The 12,521-nt window shown below is 38.8% G+C and overlaps 1 protein-coding gene across 3 annotated transcripts in view; it reads left to right on the forward strand.

Moving 5' to 3' along the window:
- The window catches only part of ACOT12 (acyl-CoA thioesterase 12), a 40,932-nt gene that overhangs the window by 12,364 nt on the left and 16,047 nt on the right, over positions 1–12,521 (forward strand). For all 3 annotated transcript variants that reach the window (XM_006065115.4, XM_044947339.2, XM_025292267.2), the window contains 4 exons: positions 3,199–3,300; positions 6,022–6,157; positions 10,314–10,470; positions 12,007–12,126. In XM_006065115.4, the coding sequence (XP_006065177.3) occupies positions 3,199–3,300; positions 6,022–6,157; positions 10,314–10,470; positions 12,007–12,126 (515 nt within the window). The remainder of the gene's footprint in view (positions 1–3,198; positions 3,301–6,021; positions 6,158–10,313; positions 10,471–12,006; positions 12,127–12,521) is intronic.

The following is a 12,521-nucleotide window of genomic DNA, read 5'->3' on the forward strand; positions in this document are numbered from 1 at the left end:
AGGCTCCCTTTTCTTCCTACTGCCGGTTGGGGCTCATCTCTTTATTGTTTACAGAGGGCAGAGGAGGAAGCCTGGAATAACTTAAACATTTATGGGATTCTGAATTTCAGAAGGGCCTTGAATCTGTAGTCAGGCTCACAGGTAAATAAGGAGATTATGTTTCCCTGCTACTAAAATTAAATGTGATGCAATGAACAGTTTTTACAGAGAAGGATACACAGAAAGTAAACATACAAGGGAGAAGGGCACCCTTGGTTCTTTGCCAGGTATGGGTTTTATTTCTTAATTATTCTGACCCTGTTAATATTCTAACTCTACTTTTTCTCCATCTCCTCACCCCTAACGAAAACCAGCCCCACAATTAACTAGTTTTTGAAAGGCAGAGTAATTGGAGCGAGAAGGGAAGCTTAGACTTTTCTTCTTCATCTACTTAGTTTTCTTTTCTTTACTATAGTTATGAATACAAAATTCTCAGAAATACAGAAGTCTCAATACAGGTTAAAATAGCAGCAAAGGATTTCCTGGATCCCACACTGCAACCTGCAGGTTGGTTAGTAGCAGTCCCTTTGCTCTCTGGGCACAAATGACATGTATTTGTATCTTAGTTTCACAGATTAGGTGCCTTAAGTAACAGAAACTGATTGCCTCCCTGTTCTGCAGGCTAGCAGCCTAAATCAGGGTGTTAGTAGGGGAGGTTCCTTTCAAGGGCTATGGGAGAGAATCTGCCCCCATCCTGTCTCCTGACCCTGGTGGTTTGCCGGTGACTTGCTTCACCCCGATCTCAGCCTCTGTCTGAACATGGTGTTCTCCCTGTGTTGATGTGTCCGCATTTTCCCTTTTCAGAAGGACATCAGTCATATGGGATTAGAGGTCCATCCTACTCCAGAAGGACCTTGTCTTAAATAATTACACCCCATTTTCAAATAAGGTCACATTCTGAGGTACCAGATTTGGTGGGGGACACAAATTAACCCATAACAGAACTGTTTTGGTAATAACCATACCTATGGTGATGACTTTACCCTGATTTAGTCCTCACTTTCCCCTAGTATTTATATAAACAGGGTACTAAAAACTTGAAGAAATCAGAAAGGTTATACAAACTTGTGGATAAAATGAGCCATGTCGGACAGTATAACAGTGCTTCTGGATTCTGATTCTCAACTATAGGGCTCTTGATCTCTGCACACAGTAGCCTCTGGGCCTGGCCTTTCTCCTGATAGTACTCTCCCTCTATTCAGCCCATGCATAGATGAAAGTTTCCTTTCTTTTCTCCTGTCCTTTTCCCTGAGACCAGCCAGAATTTCCAAAGGAAGTTTGACTAAAAGCTAAGAAAAGAACAGAAAAGAGAAAAAACAAAACAAAACACCCAGTGAGTGGAAAGCATAGATTTCTGATCTGAAGAAAAATAAATACTAGCCCCATTTAGGGCTAATCTAGCCCCTCTACAAAGTTGTGGTCCTCTGTGGTCTCTATGAATGTGTTGTGTATTCAGTGAGGTCTGGCTGGAGGAAATACCAGATTCCCAGGTTGTGAACTCTTGGAATTTTTACAAGAGCTCAATTTACAATCGTTTCTCAGAAACTGTTCTTTTCTGGCTTTGTGAAATTTTACCCTACACAGGCTCAGACTGGTATCAACCCAAACACTCAACAGGGACAATATGTACATACCTGGGATTCTTCCCTTTTGTAGTTTCTTCCTTTCTGGGACAGTCTCAGCTGCCTTGATCTTGATTTCTGGGTCCTCATTTCAGTGTTTCCCATTTCCCCTCCTTGGTCATCGTCTGGGAACTGCCTGCAGAATGAGAGCCCAGCAAGTGCTCCCCTCATTTATCCTCCCTTTCCGTGGAGATCCAGCTCTGCATTGCCTGCTGTCCTAGGTGTGAAAACAGTTGCTTCCTATACTTGGTCTGATTTTCCAGTTGTTTTCATACGACATAGTTCCAAACTGACCTACTGTGTCATGACAAAAAGTGAAATTCTCCCTGGCATATGTTTTTGAGACATTTGGTCATTAACTATTCTAATAGAAGACAAGGTTCAGAACTTGCTTTAACTCTCCAAAACTGTTGCTTTGTTTTTACTGTTAGTTGTCTATTTTTCATTTGCCTATTTCTCTGAAAGTAGAAAGTTATGTGGGTGAGAGTTGTTGGGAATTAGAATGGATGGTTTAAATCTGGTTAATCACCATCTAGTTAACTTACATTTACCATGCAAATACTAATTTGGTTTCATAAGTTAAGTGACTCACTGACTGTTTATTTCTGTACATGATGTACTTGGTGAAGATGAAGAAATAGATACTATCATTGATAACACAGTGCTGAACTAAGATGGGCGAGGTTGCCCACTGTTTCAAGAAGATAGTATTATTTCTCTGGGCTGTGTTCCCAAGTTTACCTATACTTCTGCAGAGTGTGACATGATAAGGACCTAAGCTTCAGAGTTCTTCATATGGGACATCGAGTCCACTGTGCTATCACCATAGCGTGTCTTAGCCAATTCTTGCTAATCCTGAAAAAGAAAACTCCTGAAAGAGGAAACAAAGCTGCAAATAACATGACTATAAATAACATTCTATCCATGTCAACTTGGTTATAAAACTGAGACTGAAGATTAAAAATAGTTATGGTACACCTCTCTGATGGGCTATAAGGCATTTGTTAATATCTTATTTTCAAAAGCACATTTAGTAATAATAAGATTTGAAAATGTTTAATAAATGCCCCAAAGTTGTAAGATATAATATAAAACTGTAAATACAGTATGATAGTCTTTTGTGTGTGTGTGTGTGTATACAGATACATATACATACACATCTATATACATAGAGACACATTTCATATATATGTATAACACCGGGAGAAAATTTATATAAAGGTTAGTAATTATTAATTTGGGTGACGGGATTAGTGATAATATTTACTCTTGATAGTCAGATTCCATTTTTACCATTTATTTTTACACTTAACAAAATTTTCCATGGTAAATATACTATTTTCTGTAATCAGAGAAGATATTTTTTTCAGCTTAATAGAAAATCATGGAGAGGACAATACTGACTAAAAGTAAATTAAAATACTGGTTTTATTCAAAAAAACAAAACAATGGTGAAGCGCATAAATGAATGTTGAATGCCGCAGTGTCATCTGTTGTCTGGATGACTGCAAATATTTTATTTTTCTTTCCACTGCAGATCAGCATCAAGGTTACAGTAGAGGACATGCTCACTGGCACTGAGAAACTTGTTAGTGTGGCTTTCTCTACCTTTGTAGCCAAACCAGTTGGAAAAGAAAAGGTAAATTTCTGTCTGAAAAGTATCTAGCATAGGATTCAGGGACTCATTAACAGAATTACCAGCATCAGAATTGTTACAGGTAAGGGACATTTCTCTCTTACCAGGAATACACTTCCCAAGGTTTGTTCTTCACCAATACTTACTGTAACTGTCACCAATACCACAGTATTAACCACCTTAGAGAAAATGAGACATGTAGCCAGTTTGTGAAAGAGGGAAAAAACATTGTGTTTTAAGTGGTCTGAAGGTCATATCAGTTTCCCAAAAATATTGCTTACTGGTTTGGTTCTTTTATGGTTATATAACTCAAAATGGAGTTAAAATATTTTTTAAAGCAAGAGCATTTTAGCTACCAATTGTGCATTATGGTCCAATCACTTTTTCAAACCTAAAGGAATAATGTCAAAGCTGCTGAGTTACTGAAGTTTGAAAATAAGCTACAGGCCATATGGTGTACAAACACCCTTAATAGAGATATGTTGGCCTGATGTGGGGATTCCAGTGGGCTTGCCTGGCGTTGGCCCAGAGCAGCTTGTCCTTTGTCTACTGCAGACTTACTATAATTTCTTGGATTTTCTTTTTAGAGCCAGGATACCTAGGGGAGGACCCACACTTAGTATAAGCATTTTAAAATGTAATAATTCAATTTAGAACTCAAATCTTTCACTTGAAGGATCGCTTTAGAAGTGGGCACAGTGGCTTCTCCTAGCTCCACAAGTACTATTCACTCTGCAAAAGTCTTCCTCCCATGGAAGAACCAGCTGGGACAAAGCAAAGCTTTCCCTGTACCCAAAAGAAGCAGTCACCAGCAACTCCTCACTTGGTGTGCCTCACAGGAGGCACACAGATGGGCCAGGGCCTAGTTAGGCCATGGTGGTGCCTGGGTGGCAGGTGTCTCTGCAGTTTTGTATACTGGGCCACTTCTTCCACTCTCTGATATAAAATAGACCACAAAGCAAATCCCCATTGCCCAGGAGCATTGTTTTTTCAAACTGAAGTTCATAACACTTATTGTATTATAAAAATGCAGCTTTCTCGGCTGTATCTCAGACCTATTGAATTAGAATCACTAGTATAGGAGTTTGGAATCTGTACTTTGACAAAGCATCCTAGGGATCCTATGTTCACTAAAATCATTGAGACACTGAGACAGGTCTTGTCAAACATTCTGTTTTTCCTGGAATCCCCTCTGAATCTCCAAACTTTTGTGAATGAGAGAATATAGAGGTGGTTGCAGAGTTCTCATATCTGAGAGCAAGTGACAGAAAGGAATCCACCTCCCCAAATCATTCCTTCACATGGAGGATAAAACGAAGCCCATCATTTTCCCCCTCCAGCTTCAGGGACTCGTGGAATAAGAATAGAATAGACACACTTCAGACTAGTCTCTACTGAGCCTAAAGATCTGTTTTCCAACAGTGCTTCTGAGAAAGCAAGTGCCCTAAGTGCTGCCATAACTGGTTAGCTCAGATAACCTTAATCGTAAAGCACCTTATTTTCTAGTTGGTAACATCCTTACTCAGTAGCACACCGTTAAGAGAGCCATGAAAAATCAGTGGTTTGAACCGACAGGGCTACCTGGGTCTCTGTCCATAGTGAGTTCATTCCAGGATGAGATGGGCAATGATTAACTCAGTCTATTTCAACAACGACACAGGCCAGATCATAGAACGCTTCCCAAAACTCCACAGGGTATGCTCATGCAAGGCCTTACTGAAGCTAAAGGAAATGGCACAGCAGGAGAAAGAAAGCAAATATCTGAGAGGTTCAAGATGTCCAGCCACAGCTCTTAGGGATCTCTTTAGCACACAAAATGTACTTCATCCGCAGATTGGAAAGCCGAAACATTAGTTTACCAGGTGGTCGTCTGCACCCCACTGGTCACACAACTAAAATAAAGCTATGTAATTAGTTAAACCAGTATAAGCTATTAGTCATTACATTCCTAAACAAGTTGGATGAAGTCATCCAGGGGAGTTTGACTTTAACCATGTATTAGAAATTGCTACCTATTTCATCATTATCTTGGTCAAGGGTCAGCCTTTACATGGCCTGTAAATAAGCATGGAGCTCTCCCAGTCCAGCTGCAAGGTGACTCACACACAGGACAGCACTCAGGCATTTCTGGAAGAACTTGAGCCCGTGCTCTGTTGCATCACATTTCTAGGTTTCTGGAGGTCAGCTGGAGCTTTAGTCTGATATACTGATTCTTTCAGTTTGCTTATTAGATCATGTTCGCATCATGTGATGAAATTTCCAAATAGGGAACATCATGACAGCTTTCTCTAGAATATCTTTCTTCTCTCCCTCTGATATCTTAATTTTTCAAAAGGTAGAAAACATTTCTTGATAAGAATTTAGTGGAGTCAAAGTCCCTCTCCTCATTCATTAATTTGAAGAATATTTTATTTTGTAATTCTTTTGAAAATTTTTTAAATCAGGGAAAATTAATATTTGGAAAACTTTTTAAAGGCACATATTATATGAACAAATTATGAAGCCTACATTGATTTTTTTTAGTTTAAAAATATTTTAAGAAAAAAATTAAGACAAAATAAAATGTACACGTCCATTATATGTACATTAAATGCACATATCCATAAATGCTCTATTTACTTTGAGTTAGAAAATAATGTGGCATATTATTTGCTTTTGCAAAGTTCATGTTGTGCTTTTATAATTAAACAAGGCAATGAAAGATAAATGTTTTTCTTTTTCTAGATTCAATTAAAACCAGTCACACTTCTAACTGAACAAGATCATGTGGAACACAATCTGGCTTCTGAGAGAAGGAAAGTTCGATTACAACATGAAGATACCTTTAAAAACTTGATGAAGGAAGGTGGCAAGTTTGATGGTTAGTAAATCTATTTACAGGAACTTTAATTATATGATTGTGATCATATTCTGGAGAAGGTTCCATGTGCCCTTGAAAAGAATGTGCATTCTGCTGCTGTCCTGATCCTTTCTGGTAGTGAGACAGAAAATCAAAGACAGAATAACCTCAATTCAGGTCAAAGTTCCTGACCGAAAAAATGTGGGATAAATGTAACATTGTCCAAGAGGAATGACAAAATACTTATAAACATCCAAAGTACAAGAACTGTAATTGACCTCCAGATGAGTATGTCCCAGTTGGAAACCTGTAGAAAGGATGAGGTTTGTTTACTGTCCTTAACATGGGTGCACAGCCAAAGCTCTGAGCCTAGACTGGTCTCTAGTCTAAACCTGGGAGTGCCCCATCTCCCCAACGATTGGCAATTACCTCCAAATAGGCATACTTCTGCACCAAGGTCCCCTATACTCAATACATTCCTGCATACATTTCCTAGATGATCCTTACACACATGTGACCTGCCCTAGCACACAGCTCTATGTACCCCAGTGTATGCCATGTATGTCTTCATAGGAATCAAGTAAATTTTTCTTTAGTTATCCATCAGAAAAGGAGTTGCCTCATATCTGAGTCTTTACAATATCTCTCACAGTATAAGGTCTTTTCTTATTTTTTTAATTTTATCCTGGTAACACAATATTCAAACAATTACGCACCTTTCTTTTTTTTTTAATTTAGCTATATATTGTAGATAATTTATATTAATTTATTTTGAACCAAAAAAGTGCCATTTGAGTAAGAGAAATTAACCTTAAAAAAAATCTCAATCAGTACTAGTTTGGGATGTTTATAAAAAATTATCTAGCAAAATCAGTACTTAAAAAAGACAGAAGTTGGAAAGATTTAAGAATTTAAGATTTCATATGCTTTTTAAGGATTACTTTAGGAAGCAATCCAATTCTGATTACAGCAATATGGTGGACTTGCAGTCTGAAAAAAATCAAATTTCTGGATAAAATATTTACAAACACATCTCAGCAGGCAGAAAACTAAGAAAGAGGCTTCAAGTCCACAAATGATCAGAAACACAAATGCAGCAGTGTAAGGAGACACAGGAGCTGGCATTTGCTAAGGAGGACCCTGTAGGTGGCAGACCCTGAGCTGTGTTTTAAGGGGCCTGCCCAAGCTCAGGAGGCACAGTCAAGTGGGAAGGTGATCAGGGAACCAGACCTGGAGCTGAAACACCTCCAAAATGATACCCTCAGTGGGTCAACTGGAAAAACCATGCCTCTGAGAGCTCTGGTTGGCATGCTTTCCACTTAGCCCTATGTGGAATGGAAAAACACTTGTTTCTCTTTGAGGATTCAATCACAACTGCATTCTCAAGCATATTTGGTGTCAGAATTCACATAATTTGTTTGGCTTAAAACAGACCAAGTAAAACCTAGTGTGAATTCATACTGTGTTAAGTACCCACGGGTGATCTGCAGCCACAAATGCAAATCCTCTGTGCATTTAAATCCTTAAATCCACAACTTTAAGCCTAGTCCTCAAGAACTCCCACAGATAGAGATCCAAGGAATGTGAGCTCTTAGACAAGAATCATAAGACAAAAGTAAGTCACCTGAATTCAGAAAAGCACCAGACAACAGAATGAAGCCTGCAATGAAAACTAAAGAAATAGAATTTACCACATCAAGAAAATGAAGTAAAAGGTTAATATATTTTAAGAAATAAAAGTATCAAAAGTATTATGTAGGAATAAGACAATGACCTAGAACACTAGATGAAGAAGCAAAAAGAATTGCTATACAAAAAGAATATAAAATAATTAAAATTTAAAACTTAATAATGAAACAGCATCTAAGACAGTAAACTGGAAAGTAAATCTGAAGGAGTTACCTAGAATGGAGATGGATAAACAAGGAAATGGAAACTATACAAGAGATTAGGAGACAGAGAGAATGGAGTAAGAAGTCTAACAAGCATCTAATCAAAGTTCCAAGAAGAGAGGAGAGAAAGAATAGGAGAGAAGTAACATTTGAAGCAAACAATATAGATAGTTTATTAAGAAATGGCAACCCACTCCAGTATTCTTGCTTGGAGAATCCCAGGGACGGCGGAGCCTGGTGGGCTGCCGTCTATGGGGTCACACAGAGTCGGACACGACTAAAGCGACTTAGCAGCAGCAGCGGCGACATGAAAGTTTAATATGCATTTGAAAAGATTTTGGACCTCATTATTAATCAGGGAAATGCAAACTATAACCACCATGAGACTCTATATCACACCCACACACACAACTGGAAAAACTGAATACTATACTAATACTATAATATTAGTATAGTATCCACAATACTAATTAAGTGAAAATGAGGAGCTGGGGAAACTACTGTAAAAAATAGAAGTATGAATCAGTACAATCATTTTGTTACCTAAAAATATCCTGTTGATAGTAAGGACTGTGAATGTGGAATAAATCAGCAAAGTTAAGTTTATTCATCCATCCATCCATTAATTCACTCAATAAATACTGACTGAGCACCTACATTCTGGAATTCTATTAGGATTTTAAAAAATCAGTCCTTACCCAAAGGAGCTCAGGATCTAGGAGGTCAGATAATGAAAGATCACACAAATAAACATAAAACTGTAACTGTGAAAGAAAGGTACAAGCAGGAGCTCATAACAATGGAGTCAGCTGTGGAGGTCAGAGAAGGCTTTCCCGAGGAAGTGGTAACTGAGATGGGCCAAAACAGAACAGGAAGTAAATGGAAGAAGGTGGTGGTGGCCAGCGGGACTGCTACTTACAGAGAGAGACCATGTACAAATGCCCTCATGCTGAAGATGGCATTTTAGTTATAGGAGCTGAAAAATGTTGGAGTGGCTGGAAGGGAGGGAGAGAGAGATTACGAGAAGATGTGATGGGGGAAGAAGGCTTGCCACTGGCATTCAGACTAGCTGGGGCTGGAGAGGTAGGCATAGGCCAGATAAGAAAGGAAGGGCTTGGGGGTCATAAGAATAATTCAGGCTTTTCCAATAGGCCAAGGGGAAGTCACTGTATGTTTTTAAGGAGGGGACTGAAATGATCAGTGAAATGCAGGGGGAAAAAGTAAAAGAAAAAGACAGTTAATTAAAAATATAAAATTTACATTAGGAAATGGAACTAAAATCTCTGTAACCACACTTCTCTGCTGACTTATATGTAAATGTGCCAAGTAGGGCTCCATTCCCAGTTACCAGCAACAGCTGGGCATATCTGTGTTCTCACACTGCCAGCTCAGCTCTGCCTCCAAGAGTACAACCAGCATGGCACCCCTGATCTGTGATTCCTCCCCCATCTCCTCAACAACAGCACGTGAGATTTAAGCCTAGCTGGTGATTCACTTGATGATGCAGGAAGTATAACTGAATACATTTTGCTGCTTTGCAGCCAAAGTAAATGATTTCTCCATTGTTGAGAGGAAAAACCAATTTGTCAGTAAATGAAGCAGATATGATTCAAAAGAAGCAGAAAGACACTAAAAGAAGAACAGCGTATTGTGTCTTTTCTGTTTGTGACTGCTTTCATTACAAAGCAGTCACCAGGGGAGGCCATATTCCCATTCTGAAGTTTATAGCAAACTGTTCCAGATTCTCAGTGTCCATGGCCCCTAAAGCTCAAATTCCTTTCTCTTCATTAACTTCATTAACATACCATAAATGGCCCATATTTAAAGTTATACTTGATAGGTGCTGAGACATGTGTACTCCCATGAAACCATCACCACAATCAAGACAATAACATATCTGTCAATCCCCAAATTTCTTTCTGCCCTAACCTGCTGTAATCTGCCCCTTCTCCACCTGAAGCAACTCAAATTTAAACTTACTTGTTCTTTTGATCAAAATTCTGGTTGACTTATAAAATAGGTTGGAATACAGTCTCTAAAACGCCCTTTCTGATCTCTTGTCTTACCCAATTCACTGTTAAATAAAACCTATTCATTTCCTCGGGAGTTTTAAGTCTTGGGTAGTAATATTTAATTTTTAATTAATTGTTATTATTTAATTAATAATATTTAATTTTTATAAAAATTAAAAATAATTTTTATAAAAATCTCATGAGTTGAAGGAAAGGTTATAGCCTCAGGTTCTACATTTAACTCTACCTTTTTTGTTTATGTCTACCTTTCAGATCCCATTTGTGATGAAGAGGAAGGAACAGTTTCCACAAAGGGCACCTATGTTCAGAGCATTGAACTTGTCCTCCCACCCCATGCAAACCATCATGGAAATACATTTGGTGGCCAGATTATGGCTTGGATGGAGGCGGTGGCTACTATTTCTGCAAGGTTCTTGGTTTTAACCTTTGGTTTGTGATCTTGAGACTAGTCGGGAGAAGGCAGAAGGGTCTAAGACTGGCTACTGGGTGAGTCAAGGGAACAAGTAGAGAACAATGTTGCCTTTTATCAAACTGAGAACATGATCAGTCATTTTCCTGTTTACCTGAGAATTATTCTCTCCTTTCCTGAGGGTTAAAGTTTAAATTCTTTGTTCAGAAATAAAAGGAAATGACAGTTCTTACAGTTATTCTGAATTATGACTGTTGACCTTGCAACTCTTGTAAAGATAGTTATGACAAAGTAGATGGAAAACAGAAATAGAAGACAGCCATTACACTTAAAAACAGTCAAGATACAAACTTTTTAAAAGGTGGTTCACAATTAGGTCTGACCTCTGAAGGTGCTGGTTAGAATCATTATGGCCAAAGGATTAATTGAAAAGTATGATAAGAAAGAGGCAAGAACTTGGAAAAGTACTTTTAAATGCTGCTAAGTTTCAAAAAGGGTAATTTCATTCTTAATGGAGCCATGTAGGTAATTGGGCAGCTTTAAAGAACACTGTAGTCTCTGAAAATGCATTTGAACAGGATCTGCCCTTCTGACAATTTTTATAACCACTGAAAATTGTTAAGGTTTTATTTTCCCAAAATTAAAAGAATTTTATTTATTAATATGTCTATAGTTATGACTATAATTAGAAACCTGTGGTTATCCTAAAATTGTGCACAAATATAAGAGCTTGTTTTTAAGACGACATTGTCATTCTTAATGACAATAAAACATTTAAGCCTGTTCTACTATAAAGGCTTACGATGTAATTAACTATGGCAGAATCCGTTTATTTATCGTTGGCAGAATTCTGTAGAGTAACTGAATGACTACAGTGGGAATCTAAAATGTAGACAATTATAGTAACTTTCTGAGATCAAATTTTCCTTATAGATTTTCAAAACTTCGCACACCAAAAAACTATAAAATGTGTACCTTGCAGCCTTTAAGGCTTTGTGCAGCAATGCAGGTAACTTTTTTTGTGGGGAAGAAAAATTGGTCTTTGACATGTGGGTGAATTTAGGTAACAGTGAAGCCAAGGAACTCATGTGAATGTCATCAGCTGAAAGTTCTCTTCACGGTTTCCCATGCCAACCTGGGAGTCGCAGCTTCCTGTGACTGTAGTCCTGAGCTGTCGGGAGGAATAAAACTGAAATCAGAACCAAAGACAGTTGTCTGGTTCTTGGAGATACTTCCATAGGGCACAAAACAAGAACACGACTGTCGCCACAAGAGCAGAAGCACCAGCATCTTGGGAAAGCCACCCACAGACTGGGACACTGTATTTCCTAAAATATTTGCAGATAATGTCACAGGACCACTCTCGACACACACAATCTAGTTATTTATTACCCTCTTGGGCTAAAAGAGATGTTCATTAGAAAGCACCCCAAACACAGGTCTATTGCATCCATTAAGCAAAGCACTAGCTCCTGAAAACATTTTGGAGAATGATGACTTTCTTCTCTCTCTCTCTCCTTCCCTTTGTTTCACCAGCCGCCTGTGTCGAGCGCATCCTGTTCTGAAGTCTGTGGACATGTTTAAGTTCAGGGGACCATCTACAGTTGGAGACCGTCTTGTTTTCAACGCCATTGTCAACAACACATTTCAGACCTGGTAAAGCATGTCTGGTGCTCTTCAGTTCAGTTCAGTTCAGTCGCTCAGTCGTGTCCGACTCTTTGCGACCCCATGAATCATAGCACGCCAGGCCTCCCTGTCCATCACCAACTCCCGGAGTTCACTCAGGCTCACATCCATCGAGTCAGTGATGCCATCCAGCCATCTCATCCTCTGTCGTCCCCTTCTCCCCTTGCCCCCAATCCCTCCCAGCATCAGAGTCTTTTCCAATGAGTCAACTCTTCGCATGAGGTGGCCAAAGTACTGGAGTTTCAGCTTTAGCATCATTCCTTCCAAAGAAATCCCAGGGCTGATCTCCTTCAGAATGGACTGGTTGGATCTCCTTGCAGTCCAAGGGACTCTCAAGAGTCTTCTCCAACACCACAGTTCAAAAG

This window comes from Bubalus bubalis, chromosome 9 (assembly GCF_019923935.1).
Source record: "Bubalus bubalis isolate 160015118507 breed Murrah chromosome 9, NDDB_SH_1, whole genome shotgun sequence".
In the NCBI taxonomy this organism is placed as follows: Eukaryota; Metazoa; Chordata; class Mammalia; order Artiodactyla; family Bovidae; genus Bubalus; species Bubalus bubalis.